A 14378-nucleotide genomic window follows, 5' to 3' on the forward strand; every position below is an offset into this window, starting at 1 on the left:
AGGATACTGTTCAAGGCACCCTCAAGACACACAGCTTGGGTGTTATTCTAGAGAGCCGAGGTTGTGGCTTTTATTTTTTATTTTTTTATTATCCTCACCCGAGGATATTTTTTCCATTGATTTTTAGAGAGAGTGGGAGGGAGAGGGAGAGACAGAAACAACGATGTGAAAGAGACACATCGATTGGTTGTGGCTTTTAAATGCAAGGATGGGCAGTGGAGGAGGCACTGTTATTATCTGCATACTGCTTGTCATCTCCGAATACGCTTAGATTGATCTGGGGTACTTTAAGACCAGTGAGATGAGAGAGGGGTAGAGGAACACAGGAAGTTAGCCAATGAGATTTGGACTAGAAATCCAAATCTTTTGTTTTCTAAAGGATATTAATGAAGACGTCTGTCCAGCAATTCATATCCTGTACATACAATGATAAGAAAAATGTGAAGTGTATAAAAAAGAGTTGGAATCACAAGTGAACAGGAGTTGAACTAGAAGGTGAAGTAGAGGAAATATTTGAACAAGAGTGGGATCCATCTTGCTCATGAACCCAAAGGTTCACACATTAGAAGTGGATCTGTCAGGTGCTGAGATGGAGGAAGAAGACAAGAGGCTCTGCTAAAGGCCCAGCCGCTGGAAAGGGCCACCCCAGCCAGTGAACACCCAACAATTGTCAGGCCACTCTTCAGCTTCTTTTATGAAATGCTTATGACGTGTCACGAAGCCCTCAAAACAATATTTACCCTTGCTCAACGAGCGCTTTGGCTAAATTATAAGTATGCTCTGACTACACTGCATAGCAAACTATATTTAAAGGTGCAAAATAATCTCTTACCATTCATGATTTTGGAAAAGGCTTTTAAACCACTCTTACCTTCCTTCTGGGTGGAGAGAAAGAGAAGAATCCATGTGAGAAACATAGATCGGCTGCCTCCCGCACGCACCATCACCGGGAATTGAACCTGAAAGCTACATACAAGCCCTGACTGGGAATTGAACCCCCAAGCTACATACATATCCTGACCGGGAATTGAACCTGCCACCTTTGGGTGTAAGGCAGCGGTTCTCAACCTGTGGGTCGAGACCCCTTTGGGGGTCGAACGACCCTTTCACAGGGGTCGCCTAAGACCATCAGAAAACACATATATAATTACAGATTGTTTTTGTGATTAATCACTATGCTTTAATTATGTTCAATTTGTAACAATGTAATTGGGGGTCACCACAACATGAGGAACTGTATTAAAGGGTCGGGGCATTAGGAAGACTGAGAACCACTGGTGTAAGGGATGATGCTCCAACCAACTGAACTGCACCGAACAGGGCTGTTACCCCAAATTTTCCAAATTAGGAAGTGAAAGCACAGAAATGCTAAGTAGCTTGCCCGGTCACCTAGAGCTGGGACATGGACTTGACCCAGGCATTCTGGCCCCAGAGGCTGTGCTCTTAACGGCTCCCCACACCACCCTTTCCTCTAATACGTGTAAGAGAGTGCACATTATTCCAGCTTGACTTTTGCTGAGCCCTTCGAAGGAGCCTGAAAGGAAAACAGGACTGCATGGCTGCATGAAACACACAGGAAATAGTTTATTAGTTTCCAGAGGGAGGAAAGGGTAGAGGAAAAACCTTTCAGTAGAAATCCGTGGCCCTCCTCAGGGAGCCCACCCGGGCGCTGGCGGCCCCCCAGTCGTGGGAGCGCCTGTATTCCCCCGGCTGCAGCAGGTACTGCCGCCCCCGGTAGCTGGGCATCTCGTAGAGGACCCAGCAGCCCTCCAGCACGCTGCAGGAGTGGACCTCCTGGAAGTGCAGGCGGTCCTGGAGAGAGGAGCAGTCCTCCGCGATCTCCACCATCTGGCCTCTGCAGTCCTCCCTCTCGTACAGTCTGATCCTGTGGGAGCTGCTCTGTGGATTCAGCAATCGGCCGACGAGGAAAAGTCAGAAAACCCAGCCGGTAGCAACCAATCCCACACAGCTCTGGGGAGGTGGACATGTCTTTATCTTTTCTGTATCAAAGCTGAACACGTTAAAGAAAGAGACTTCTGCTACCAGGGCTGCTGTGTACAGTTGGAGAGGGTGTATACTCTAAAACTCAAAAAGTCAGTATTCATGGAGCCCATGAGATGAATGGTGCTCCCTAGAGTTTTTTGGGTCACAACCTATATCGACCATACATGCTGGCTCTATTTAGTACCATCCTTTTAAAAAAAATTTCACTAAAGATATGTATAGAGGGAGGAAGCGGGGAGAGTGAGAGAAAAACATCAATGTACGGAATGATACTCCAACCAACTGAATCGTTCGGCCAGAGCTTTAGTACCATTTTTAAATAACACTTTTATATATTTGGTTTGCTCTCTCCTTCATAGACTTATGGTCTTCTGGGGCTCTGCATACTGGATGATATAAAATAATAAAAAATAAAAAGACAAATATATCACTGCCAAATGGCATTATTTTGACTCTTTTTCAAAAGACTTCATTATATTTATTTTTTAAATTTGTTTTTATTGGTTTCAGAGAAAGGAAGGGGAAGGGGGAGAGGAATAGGTACATCAATGATGAGAAAGAATCATTGATGGGCTGCCTCCTGCACGACCCCTCCTGGGGATCAAGCCCACAACCAGGGCATGTGTCCAGACTGGGAATCGAACCGTGATCTCCGGGTTCATAGGTTGATGCTCAACCATTGAGCTACGCCAGCCAGGCATTATTTTGACTCTTGAGAGTATTATAAGAAGCTAGCGACAGAAAAAGTCTAATTGCTTTCCCCAAAGTCAGGCACAGACTGGTGGCAATTATGCATAGGCAGTTCCTTAATATCTTCCTTTCTATGTTAAGTCCTGTTACTCTTAAAATTTTGACAAGTGGGCACCATTATAAAGATTAGGTTTCTGTTCTCAGCTCTAATATATGTTCCAACAAAGCAGTTTTGGGTAATTAATACAAATGGAAGCTCAAGATCATGAAAGAGGCCTTTACAGATCAAGAGATTATAAAACCTTTGGAGGAATGGAAAGGTAAGCGGTTAGTGCTGAGCCAATCCTGTCTTTCCTTGAGCCCTTGTTCTTTTATCTGCTTGTTCCTACCCAGCAGGTACCCATTCAGCGTCTTCCTCCTTCTGCCATGAAATCCTCTTTGCCACAGAAGGCTCTCATCAGCAATTCATTCTGCCGAATAAAAGACTGTGATAATGCATCTTCCGTGGTCCGTAAAGGACTCACAGGTATGATTCCTAATTTGATCCTGGCACCTGTGGAGCAACATTATCAGCCTTTTCCTCTTTGATGAGAAACGAAGGCCAGAGCTTGCAGTCTGTGATCAGAAGAGCCAGGGCTGCAAAGGGTGTGCCCCGATTTCCAGGCTCCTCATGGCAGTCTGGGTCCGATCAAGGCATTCGACCCTCGGAGGGGGTTTCAAACTTCACAAAAGTGGTACATTTCCCCCAAGACTCTGTCATAGGCAAATCAGAGGATCCCTAAGGGTGGAATTCAGGCTGCTGGGGCGAGGTTCGGGTAAGAGAGGGCTTTGCAGGAGCTGTTGGAATCACGTTGTTGGTGACCTGTTTTGCCCAATAAAAAGGCAGGACTGGAGGGTTTATATTTGGGGGGAGGAGTGGCCTGTCATGTGTAAGATAAGTTCCTTTCATCCTCATGAGAACTGTAGGAATTAGTGACTCCCACTGGCCCCGTTTTACAGATGAGGAAAAGAGAGAACAGTCCCAGGCACTATCCTAAGGCCGCCTGGTAGTAAGGAGTTGCTCAGTCACCACCTGTGGGCCTTGACACTCTGAACAATATCGCGCCGTCCTTTTGCCCAATGGAGGTCAATTTAATTTTAACAAAGTGAAATAAAATTTTCAATTAAAAGCCATCCATCACAGCCCAGCCAGCGTGGTTCAGTGGTTGAGCACTGACCTATGAACCAGGAGGTCTCTGTTTGATTACCGGTCAAGGCACATGCCCAGCTTGCAGGCTCCATCCCCAGTGGGGGTCGTGCTAGAGGCAGCCCATCAAGGATTCTCTCTCATCATTGATGTTCCTATCTCTCTCCCCCTCTCCCTTCCTCTCTCTGAAATAAAAAAAAAATAAATTTAAAAAAAGCATTGCATCGCATACTTTTTCAATGGAAGAAACCTTAATGATACTAATAAAGGGGAAGAGAACATTACAGACAGAAAACGCAGACAACGGCCCTGCAGGGTGAGGGGCGGGGGGGTGTGACTGGAGGGCGCAGAGGGACCGGGGACCGGACTCACCTGGGGGATGAGGCGGCAGGAGCGGACAGCGTCGCTGAGGCCCAGCCACTGCTGGTGGTCGGGGTAGTCGCCGCGCCGCAGGAAGTACTGGGGGCCCTGGTAGTCGGGGCGCTCATACAGCATCCAGCAGCCGCTGTCCACGCGGATGGAGTTGCAGCGGCTGAGGTAGGGCTGCAGGTTGGGGTGGTCGCTGCTGCACTCGAAGCGGCGGCCCTGGAAGCCGCGGTCCTCGTAGAAGGTGATCTGCAAGGAAGGGAAGGAGAGGCTCAGCGGCCCGGGCCCCGCCGGGTCTGCAGGGGCCCCCGCCGGCCTGCGCGCCCGGCTCACCTTCCCCATGGCTGGTGGATGGACGTGCGGGCCGGTGGAGGGGCGGCAGCGGGCAGCGGGTCTATATAGCAGCCGGCTGCTGCGTTGGCAGGAGCAGCACAAAAGGGGCCCCGGGTGAGGAGGGCAATTCGTGTTCGCTTTGTTCTCTTTGCTGTCATAGTCCAGGGGCCTTATTGTGGGTGTTGGTCCCATTCTCTCTGGAGTATTCGAGTCGCTATTATTGGTTGATGCTGTGGAGTGTATTTGGAAAAAAAAGTCTTTGGGGCATTGTCTATTTAATAATAGAAGCGGAGCTTCAGCCTTTTCGTATGTAGTCTACACTGTTGTTTGTATAGGTTGGGGAAAAACAAAAAAGTGTACGTGGGAGAGGAAAAAAAAGACAGGGCCTTCTTATGTGAAATAATCTGTAAAATGATCATATTGCTTAGGTGCAACATCGAATACTAATTACCAGGAAGAAAATGACTTTCACTGAGTGTTGAATTTCAAATTAGTCCTTTAAGACAACTTCCTCCCTAAAGAGGGTAGGAAATTGGGATGTTGACCCAGGGAGTTCACAGGATTTCACGCTTTCAGCTGGTAAGCAAACAAACAGAACCACACGAACACAGCAGGCTCAGAGCTTCGGTGTTGGGTCTGGTTTTCATTTTGTTGCAGCCACACGGGGAAGTAGAGAGGATTAGATGTGTTATCTTGGCTAATTGTGAGTTAAAGGGGATTAAGCTGTAAAATGCTTAACCTCAGAATCGTCTTTCTAAAAGGGACATTTCTAAGTTTAAGGAAATAAAGAAAAAGTAATATGTTTAAAACAAAACAAAAAATAGATGGCCTACTAGATCCTTAAAAAATAAAACCAAATTCCCAAGAAATGGTTTCTGGAGGGATCTAGATGCACCTTTGTTCTCTGGGGACTAGAGGGCAGGAGGCTTTTGACTCACAGGAAATTAGTTACGGGGAGACCCAGAGCCCCAGCTGGAATGGGGTGGGTGGTGGGATGAAGCCTAGAGCTGGGACGCTGGGAAGACTTAAGGAAGTATTTCTCGGCCTGGAAGTGAATGGTTCGACGGACAGGAAAGAGCACTGGAGTGGAAAGAGCACCTCTTTCATGCTCAAAGAATTACCCACAATCCTATGTTGTCTCTTGGAAATGCTTTGTCCTGACTTGGGTCATCAATCTTTGTAAAGTCGAGATTTATTCATTAAACACCAACTGTGTACAATATGATGAGTTCAGTACTTGTTATTCACTACATAAAGGCATGTGTTTCCAAAGTTACTTATAGTGAAAAATAAGCAGCCAGAATCTAAAGAATAAAAATCATCATTTTAATTAAAAATTTAAAAAATAGAATAATCAAAAAAATGTTTTAAATCATCATTTTGCTGAGAACTGTTTCTGTGGGGAGAGTGTTGACAGATGAAAACAGTAAAATATGAGCGAGAACCAAATGCGAAGAGTCCCAGAGGGCTTATAGAGGAGTGGGGGGGGGGGGGAGCGTGTGGGGACCACCACCTCCACTGACCAGTTACAACTGAAATTTAAGATACATTTGGGGGACTGAAACAAGGGACTTTGAGCTTGTTTTTTCATAAACTAGGAAGGGAGAAGGCTTTATTTCAGCCTGGGGGGAAAACCCAACCCTTCTCATAGAACTGAAAAGTGTATGTCTTGGGCCAAGATGTGGCTTCATTTCAATGCTCTCCAGACAATTCTGGGAGGGACAAATGTGAGTTAGACCTAAGCTCCAGGTTGTACTTAGTGTGCTGAGTGAACATACGTTAAGACCGGAGAATCCTTACACCTGCAGCATAGGAGCAGTGCTCTGTGCTAGTTGTCGGGAATGACTGGTGGGGACTGTCTTTGGAGGGAGAACAGGAGATAAGGAACAGGATCTCTGTTGTCTGAGCTCCAGTCCAGGAAGTAAGTAACCCTTTGTCACTCCCTAAACATTCAGGTGGTTTCAAACAAAAGTGAAGGAGAAAGAAACTAGTTCAGGTTAGGAGTTTGCTGCATGCAGGGCAATGGTTTGTGTAATTGGAGTAAATAGTCTACAAAATGACGTATCTGAGAAATAGCACTTTCTTATTTTCTATAATTCAAAATAGTTTATGAATCTAAGTCTTATTTATCTCCACTGGGATGGAGAGAAAATTTAATATTAGTCATTGTTGGGTTTCTTCTCCTCTCTTTCCAAGCTTCAGGCTTCATGGTTGGGTTCTGTGGGCTCACATGAAACCAGGGAATTTCATGGGGTTAGACTTAGAGGATTCGTGGGGGACTACTGTGATGTTCATTGTTTGTGGCTCTTCCCAGTTTTCACGATGAGAACTGCTAACCCCGAGGCTGTGGACCTGGAGATGTGTTTTATTTGGTTGGCACAGTGTTTAGATATTTTGTTTTTTGTAATTTTTTAAAATATTTTTTTATTTCAGAGAGGAAGAGAGAGAGAGAGAGAGAGAGAGAGAGAGAGAGAGAGAGAGAGAAATATCCATGATGAGAGAGAATCAGTGATCAATTGCCTCCTGCATGACACACACTGAGGATCGAGCCCACAACCTGGGCATGTGACCTCCTGGTTCATAGGTCGATGCTCAACCACTGAGCCATGCCCGGCTGGGCTGTTTTTGTAATGTTTTAGGTTAGTCCACACTTTCCCTTCACTCCCCATCACTCCTTGTTGTCTTATAGGAGGCTGTTTCACTTATTTACATCATCTCCCTGGCCCCTGAAGGTATTGAGGGCAACCACAAACAAGAGTTTTCAAACTCTACTCAGTTTCTATCAGTTTTTACCAAATTAAAACAAAAAACTATACGTCAAAGTTCTCAAGCATTCTCTCTTGGTCTGAACCATACTTTATTAGCAACTTGTGTGTTTTGGGGTTAAAAATCTCCTTTTGTAAATTTTTTTTTCTTTTATAAAAGGATGTACAAATAGATGGTGCTTAGTTTCACGTTTGTGTTGTTTTGTTTTTAATTTTAAATGACCTTGGATCATTAAAATTGGTGATCCTATGTTGGTCCCCATTGGTCTGGGAAATCTAAAATACTGAGAACCACTTGATTTAAAGAATATGAAAAATATAGCGAACATTTGTATAGGGGATCTGTTTGTTATAATGTTTCAAAATCCTATCCTAGGGTTATTTCAGAAATTATTTCTCCATTGAACTCCCCATATTAGGGCCAGCATAGCAGTTAAGAACCTGGAACAAACCTGAGCTACAGTCTCATCCTTGCCTCTTCTAACTGTGGGACCCTGGCCATGTTATTTAATTTAACTTAATCTCAGTTTTTTCACAGGTGTTGTAAGTAATAGGTTTAATTTGTCTAGTGTAAAAGCTACTTGGATCAAGCTAATTTTTTCACTTTCAAGATAATGTTTCTTATATATAAGCCAAGTCGTTATGCTGTACATTTAAAACTTTATGGCAGTTGTAGCTCAAAACTGGAAAATATATAGTGTTCTTCATTAATTACTAGATAGTTTTACAACTGTTGTACTCTTCATCACATGACATTTCCATTTTAACTGAAGTAGTATGACTCAAGCTTCTTCATCCTTGTCTGCCATTAACTATCACCCATCGTTATTATTCTCAGAACCCTTTATGGAAGTAAAGGCACAAACTGACCGTAAAAAATGTGATTGGAGGCTGGTTTCTCACATTTCTTTTTTGGAATTCTAAGGAAGAAAATGGTCATTTCTTGCTGGGTTGCAAGCTCATTGTAATTTTGCATGAGAGAAAATAAGTCATTTACAAAATGTTTGTATTGTTATTAGAATTTCTCTTCCTGAGAAGATTTATATGTGAGTCTCAAGCCCTCTTGGCACAGAAGCTTTTGTAGCTCTGGATCATTGTTAAAATGTCTCCAAAGCATGAGGGATACATTGTAAAATTCATTTTGCTAGTACCCTAGCCTTATACATAAATTGTTTTTTTCATCCCCAGTGCCACATCTGGCAAGCCTATGTCAGATGCTCAATAAATGGTGAAGTCTCTAACTCAAAGAAGTTATAATTTCTGGTGGCTAGTAATTGGGCAGAGTCATTTATTTATTTATTTATTTATTTATTTAATATATTTTTATTGATTTCAGAGAGGAAGGGAGAGGGAGACTCTATGAAGACTCTTTTTATTTAGACTTCATAATCAAATTATGAAGACTCTAACTCAAAGTTGTTTGTAAAACCAACTTTGGAAAAGCCCGTCACCAGCAGATAAATGGTGAAATAATCTAGGGACCCTCCAAACAATGGAATACAATGCTTCTGCTTAACAGAATAAGGGACTGACCTAGATTTATGTCCATGTTAAAAGCAAGTTGCAGAATAATATAAAACCAGTTGGCTAGACAGAAAAATAAAAGGGCAGAAAGGAGGAGATGGAGGGTGGTGGTGGAAGGAGGGGCAAAAAGAAAGGAAGACAGTGAGAGTAGGAAGTGGTAGAGAATTGGTGAGCAGCTTTTTTCTGGCCTCCAGTTCCCCAGCCGAAAGGACAAAGGCAGAGTGGCTGCTCCTGTGTGGCCCTTTGTCTCTTGTGGCAAGGACAGTTTTATTTCTATTCACAGGAAACTATTTTCATTGGAGATGTTTTTCCAAAGCAGGAAAAAAAAGTGTCTCCAAAAAGTTAGATGTGTAAGGATAAATGTGTATGTCCTACCAAGAAAACACTTGTCCCCCCCAAAATGTTAAGGAATGAAAACATATATTATGTGAAATATGTAAATAAATATTGCTCCATTCATTTCCCCTAGTAGGTTATTACAGGATGACTTAAAAGTACTAAGTAAAAGTACTTGATAAACAAAAGTGATTGCCTATGTATTAAGTAATACTTGGGCAGGACTTGATTCTATCACATGATTATATACTTATTATTTAGTGTTCATATTTAGTATTTTTTATAGAGCTCTGTGGTGGTAGGGGCAATGCCTTTCATTTGTTTGTTTTGGTTGTTTTTTCCATCCCCAGTGCCACATCTGGCAAGCCTATGGCAGATGCTCAATAAATGGTGAAGACTCTAACTCAAAGAAGTTATAATTTCTGGTGGCTAGTAATTGGGCAGAGTCTTTTATTTATTTATTTATTTATTTATTTATTAAATATGTTTTTATTGATTTCAGAGAGGAAGGGAGAGGGAGAGAGAAATAGAAACATTAATGATGAAAGAGACTCATTGATCAACTGCCTCCTACATGCCCCACACTGGGGATTGAGCCCATAATCTGGGCATGTGCCTGGACTAGGAATCAAACCATGACCTCCTAGTTCATAGGTCCATGCTCAATCACTGACCAACACTGCCCGGGTTGGGCAGAGTCTTTTAAATAAAAAATATCTTGTGCTGTGAGCAGGCAGTCTCACTTCTAGGTCTCCATCCTCCAAAAATTATGACATGCGTGGATAAAGGTATATGTACAATATTCTTTGCAGCCTTGTTTGTAAAACCAACTTTGGAAAAGCCCGTCACCAGCAGATAAATGGTGAAATAATCTAGGGACCCTCCAAACAATGGAATACAATGCTTCTGCTTAACAGAATAAGGGACTGACCTAGATTTATGTCCATATCATATCACATGTTAAAAGCAAGTTGCAGAATAATATACACAACATGATTCCATTTGTGTGTGTGTGTGTGTGTGTGTGTGTGTGTGTGTGTGTGTCGGGGGAGAGCATGTGTTTTATGAGATAGCTACAAAATGAGGGAAAACTTTGAAAAGGGTGTTCACCGTGTAAACAAGTGTTAGTAATGAAGAAGGGATCAGAAGGACTCCCTCCACTTCTTTATATATAGAATCTGTAAAGTAGTAAGATTATGGGAGGTTTTTGCTTTGGAAGGAAAATTTCAACTTAAAAATAAATTCTTTACTAATGAAAAGAATGAAAAATATTTTTTTTAATATATGTTATTGATTCTTTACAGAGAGGAAGGGAGAGAGATAGAGAGTTAGAAACAACGATGGGAGAGAAACATCGATCAGCTGCCTCCTGCACACCCCCTGCTGGGGATGTGCCCGCAACCAAGGTACATGCCCTTGACCAGAATCGAACCCGGGACCCTTCTGTCCGCAGGCTGGCGCTCTATCCACTGAGCAAAACTGGCTAGGGCTGAAAAATATTTTTAATATGCAGGGCTTTGCTTGTGAGCAAGCAGATTTAACTTCAATCAAAGGGCTCCCAAAATTACGGCTTTCTTCAATGTGCCTTTAGATTTGAGATTGTTCTATTATAGCAAAAGAATTTTTATGTGTTATGGCACACTATATCATCTATTTGAAATAGTAATGTGGCTCTAGCCAGTTTTGCTCAGTGGATAGAGTATCAGCCTTTGGACCACAGGGTCTCAGGTTCAATTCCGGTCAGGGGCATGTACCTTGGTTGCAGGCTCCTCTCCGGCCGGGGTCCTAGTCAGGGCTCATGCAGGAGGCAACCAATTGATATGTTTCTCTCACATTGATGTTTCTCTGTCTGTCTTTCCCTCTCTCTCTTCCACCCTCCCTAAAAATCAACAGAAAAATATCCGTGGGTGAGGATAGATAATAAAAAGAAATAGTAACGTGTATCTCATCCATTTCTTTGTATTAGCTGGTGTCATGTACAGCGATGCAGTTTCTGCCCTTCACGCAGTATTTGGCCCAGCTGCTGTCCTGGCCAAGAGGTGCACCCCAATCAGAAGCTATTTTAGACTAGGAAGGAGGTTCTGCAACTGAGTCCAAAAGTTTGGCAATGGCCAGTGGCAGCCCTGGCATCAGTTACGTAGTACTGTGCTTGAGAGTGAACTAACTACAAGTCCTTATGTAGTATAATCAGGCTTTTTGCCACGGGGGCTTTTCTTCACTGCTCATCGCTGACCCTCTGTGGCCTCCAACCATGTCTTGGGTCAAAAAGAATGTTGTTCCTCAAAGCAGAGGCTGAAGGCTCCGTTCTCCCCAGTCACCCTTCCCAATTCTCTATGTTGACCTGCCTTCTATTCTCAGGCAAGCTACCTCCTCTCTCCACCCCCACTTCTGAACCTGCTCAAGACTCACTCTACCTTGAAGCTCTTCTAGAACCCCCTCCTACGTATTCACTCCTTAAAGGCCTCTAGAAATGCTTCCTTTGTCAGGGACCATTGACCGGTGAATTAACTGGCACACAATGAAAGAAAAACAGAAGCCAGCAATTGCCAACAATACAGACGAAATACTTTATTAGGTTCCAAATTGAGAAAATGGTAGCGTGAACCGATTTCAGTATAAATCCACCACCCTCCTCAGAGAGCCAGCCTTAGCATCCGTGGCCCCCCAGTCGTGGGAGCGCCTGTACTCCTGGGGCCTCAGCAGGTACTGCCGCCCCCGGTAGTTGGGCATCTCGTAGAGGACCCAGCAGCCCTCCAGCACGTGGAGGGAGCGGACCTCAGCCCGGTGGAAGCGGTCCTGGATGCAGGAGCAGTCCTCGCTCAGCTCCATCATGTGGCCTTGGTGGTCCTCTCTCTCATACAGCCGCAGCCGGTGGGAGCCCGTCTGCTCCACCCACAGAGAGAAGCAAGCAAACAACAGATGAACTTGGTGGGTTGGGGCGTGGGATTGCCCATGTCAAACCTGAGGCTCTAAGATTGCTGTGAATGCTGTGTATGGGTTTGTGTCCTACTCACATTAACAAATGTTTGCATGCCTGTTCTCTATTTCAGATCTAGGAGACGAAATTTTTAAGAGATCCAATGTTTGGGTTAGAATCAATCTAGAGCTCAAATATCTTGTTTTCTTAACTCCTAATTACCTAATTCCTTGATTCCTAGGTGTTAAACCCATATTAGGGGGATAATGTAAAGTGTTTGACTAGTATTCTTTTAATATGAGTGTTATCGCCCAAATTTATATACATACAAATTTACCACTAAAGTAGCATTTTAAAAATCACATACTTCAGTGAAAATTAGTTTAGTCACTTGAATCCTAATTCAACTGATTTTCCAAATTAAGAACAACTGCTTTTCCCAAAACTTGGACATTACCTTTGAATAGCCTACACTAACAATAGAGTTTTCCATTTCTACCAGTCTACAATGGAAACTATTTCGTTCCTAATCAACTCCCTTATTATAGGTATAAGTTAGTTTGTTAGAAATACTGCCTTCTCTGTCCAACCAATTTCCCATTTGCAAGCTTTGCTTTATATCCCACTACGTTATTACATTTGTTGCAGACAACTTTTGATTGACCTATTGGTAACAAAAATTAAAAACCAAACAGACTCCCTAAGTGAATTCTTCCCCGTATTCTGTGCTGTTTTTGTGCAAGTATCTATTTGAGCTTAGGCAAGTATCGAAAGCCCACTTAATCCTGGGGTGCTTTTATTTTATTTTATTTTTTAATAATTTTTTACTTATTTATTTGAGAGAAAGAGAGAGAGGAAGGGGGGAGAGAAAGAGAGAAACATCAGTTTGTGCCCTGACCAGGGATCAAACCTGCAACCTTGGCTATTGGAATGATGCTCTTACCAACTGGGCTACCTGGCCAGGGCAATCCTTGGGTGCTTTTAAAGGAAACCTCCTTCACCCTAACGCCCCTCAATAATACTTGAGGGCCCCCCCCCCCCCCCCCTCCCCAGGCAGCGTGATCGTCCTCAGGCCACACTCACCTGGGGGATGAGGCGGCAGGAGCGGACAGCGTCGCTGAGGCCCAGCCACTGCTGGTGGTCCGGGTAGTCGCCGCGCCGCAGGAAGTACTGGGGGCCCTGGTAGTCGGGGCGCTCATACAGCATCCAGCAGCCGCTGTCCACGCGGATGGAGTTGCAGCGGCTGAGGTAGGGCTGCAGGTTGGGGTGGTCGCTGCTGCACTCGAAGCGGCGGCCCTGGAAGCCGCGGTCCTCGTAGAAGGTGATCTGCAAAGGAAGAACAGCCCCGAGGGAAATCATTTGCCCCCAGTCGATCTTGTATAGGGGGTTTTACCGCCATCTTATTTCATTGTGTCCGGCTCACCTTCCCCATGGCTGGTTGGCTGGGATGCAGCGAGGTCGGTGGATGGGCGGCTGCTGCGTTGGCAGGAGCAGCACAAAGGGGTCCGGGGCGAGGAGGGGAATTCATGGAGCCTCATTCTCTGGCATATTCCAACGCTGTCCTGTTCGTGTCCTATTGGGCCCCTACAGTGGCTTTTATTCGGTTCCCAGTGTTTTTCTAAACTTATCAGCGCGTCAGTCTGAACTTTTGACCTGAAACGCTTGTGTCTCCACACATAATTCAGTTGCGCCCCATGTATTTCCTGGGGAAAATCTATACCTTTCTAGAAGAGCCGCAGAATTCCAGAGGGGCCGTGGGGAAGCAGAATGCCCAGCACCCACTAATTTCCCTTGACAGAGACCCTCTAACTTAAATTCTCTTTTTGTCCACGACGTGCCAGTCGAGTACAGGACACGAATCTGGATGCTGGTCTTTGCCAGTTTTGACAGATGCTTTAAGGCACAGCGACTAACTTCCCCTTTGTACTCCATGTAACTAGAAATCGGCGGCTGGTAGTCAACTTGTGATAAGGATCAGGGGAAAGGCTTTTATGGTCATTGGGTCCATGACTGGGACGTTTATTGTTTTATAGATTGCTTCCCAGGGCTGGGGGAGGGAGCAAAGCTTGGTGGACTGAGAATGTCCACTTAGTAGCCACATAAGCTCTCAGAGAATGAGTTATTTTATAGTACTTACCTCATGGTACATAGTATGAAGGACAAGAAAGAAATAAAGAAAGAAGCAAAATAAAGAAAGAAAGAGGCCGGCTGGTGTGGCTCAGTGATTGAGCGTCGGCCTTTGAACCAGGAGATCCTG

The 14378-nt window shown here is 44.2% G+C and overlaps 2 protein-coding genes across 3 annotated transcripts; both read right to left on the bottom strand.

Annotated features, from left to right (window-relative positions):
- Nucleotides 1-1626: 1626 nt before the first annotated feature.
- On the bottom strand, nucleotides 1627-4588 carry LOC102430879 (gamma-crystallin F-like). Of its 2 annotated transcripts, XM_023759331.1 has the most exons (4): nucleotides 4580-4588; nucleotides 4253-4495; nucleotides 2169-2171; nucleotides 1627-1899 (listed from the first exon to the last, which is right to left on the bottom strand). In XM_023759331.1, the coding sequence occupies exons 1-4, from the start codon at nucleotides 4586-4588 to the stop codon at nucleotides 1627-1629; spliced, it is 528 nt and encodes a 175-aa protein (XP_023615099.1). The 2 variants fall into 2 exon arrangements, with proteins under 2 accessions (XP_023615099.1, XP_006082518.1); XM_006082456.3 differs by lacking the exon at nucleotides 2169-2171.
- A 7159-nt stretch (nucleotides 4589-11747) lies between these two features.
- Nucleotides 11748-14372, bottom strand: LOC106694338 (gamma-crystallin C). The gene is made up of 2 exons (XM_023759334.1): nucleotides 13205-14372; nucleotides 11748-12087 (listed from the first exon to the last, which is right to left on the bottom strand). Exons 1-2 carry the CDS (start codon nucleotides 13478-13480, stop codon nucleotides 11815-11817), a joined length of 549 nt encoding a protein of 182 aa, XP_023615102.1. The 5' UTR covers nucleotides 13481-14372; the 3' UTR covers nucleotides 11748-11814.
- Nucleotides 14373-14378: the final 6 nt, after the last annotated feature.

This window comes from Myotis lucifugus, unplaced genomic scaffold (genome assembly GCF_000147115.1).
Source record: "Myotis lucifugus unplaced genomic scaffold, Myoluc2.0 scaffold_3, whole genome shotgun sequence".
Taxonomy (NCBI): Eukaryota; Metazoa; Chordata; class Mammalia; order Chiroptera; family Vespertilionidae; genus Myotis; species Myotis lucifugus.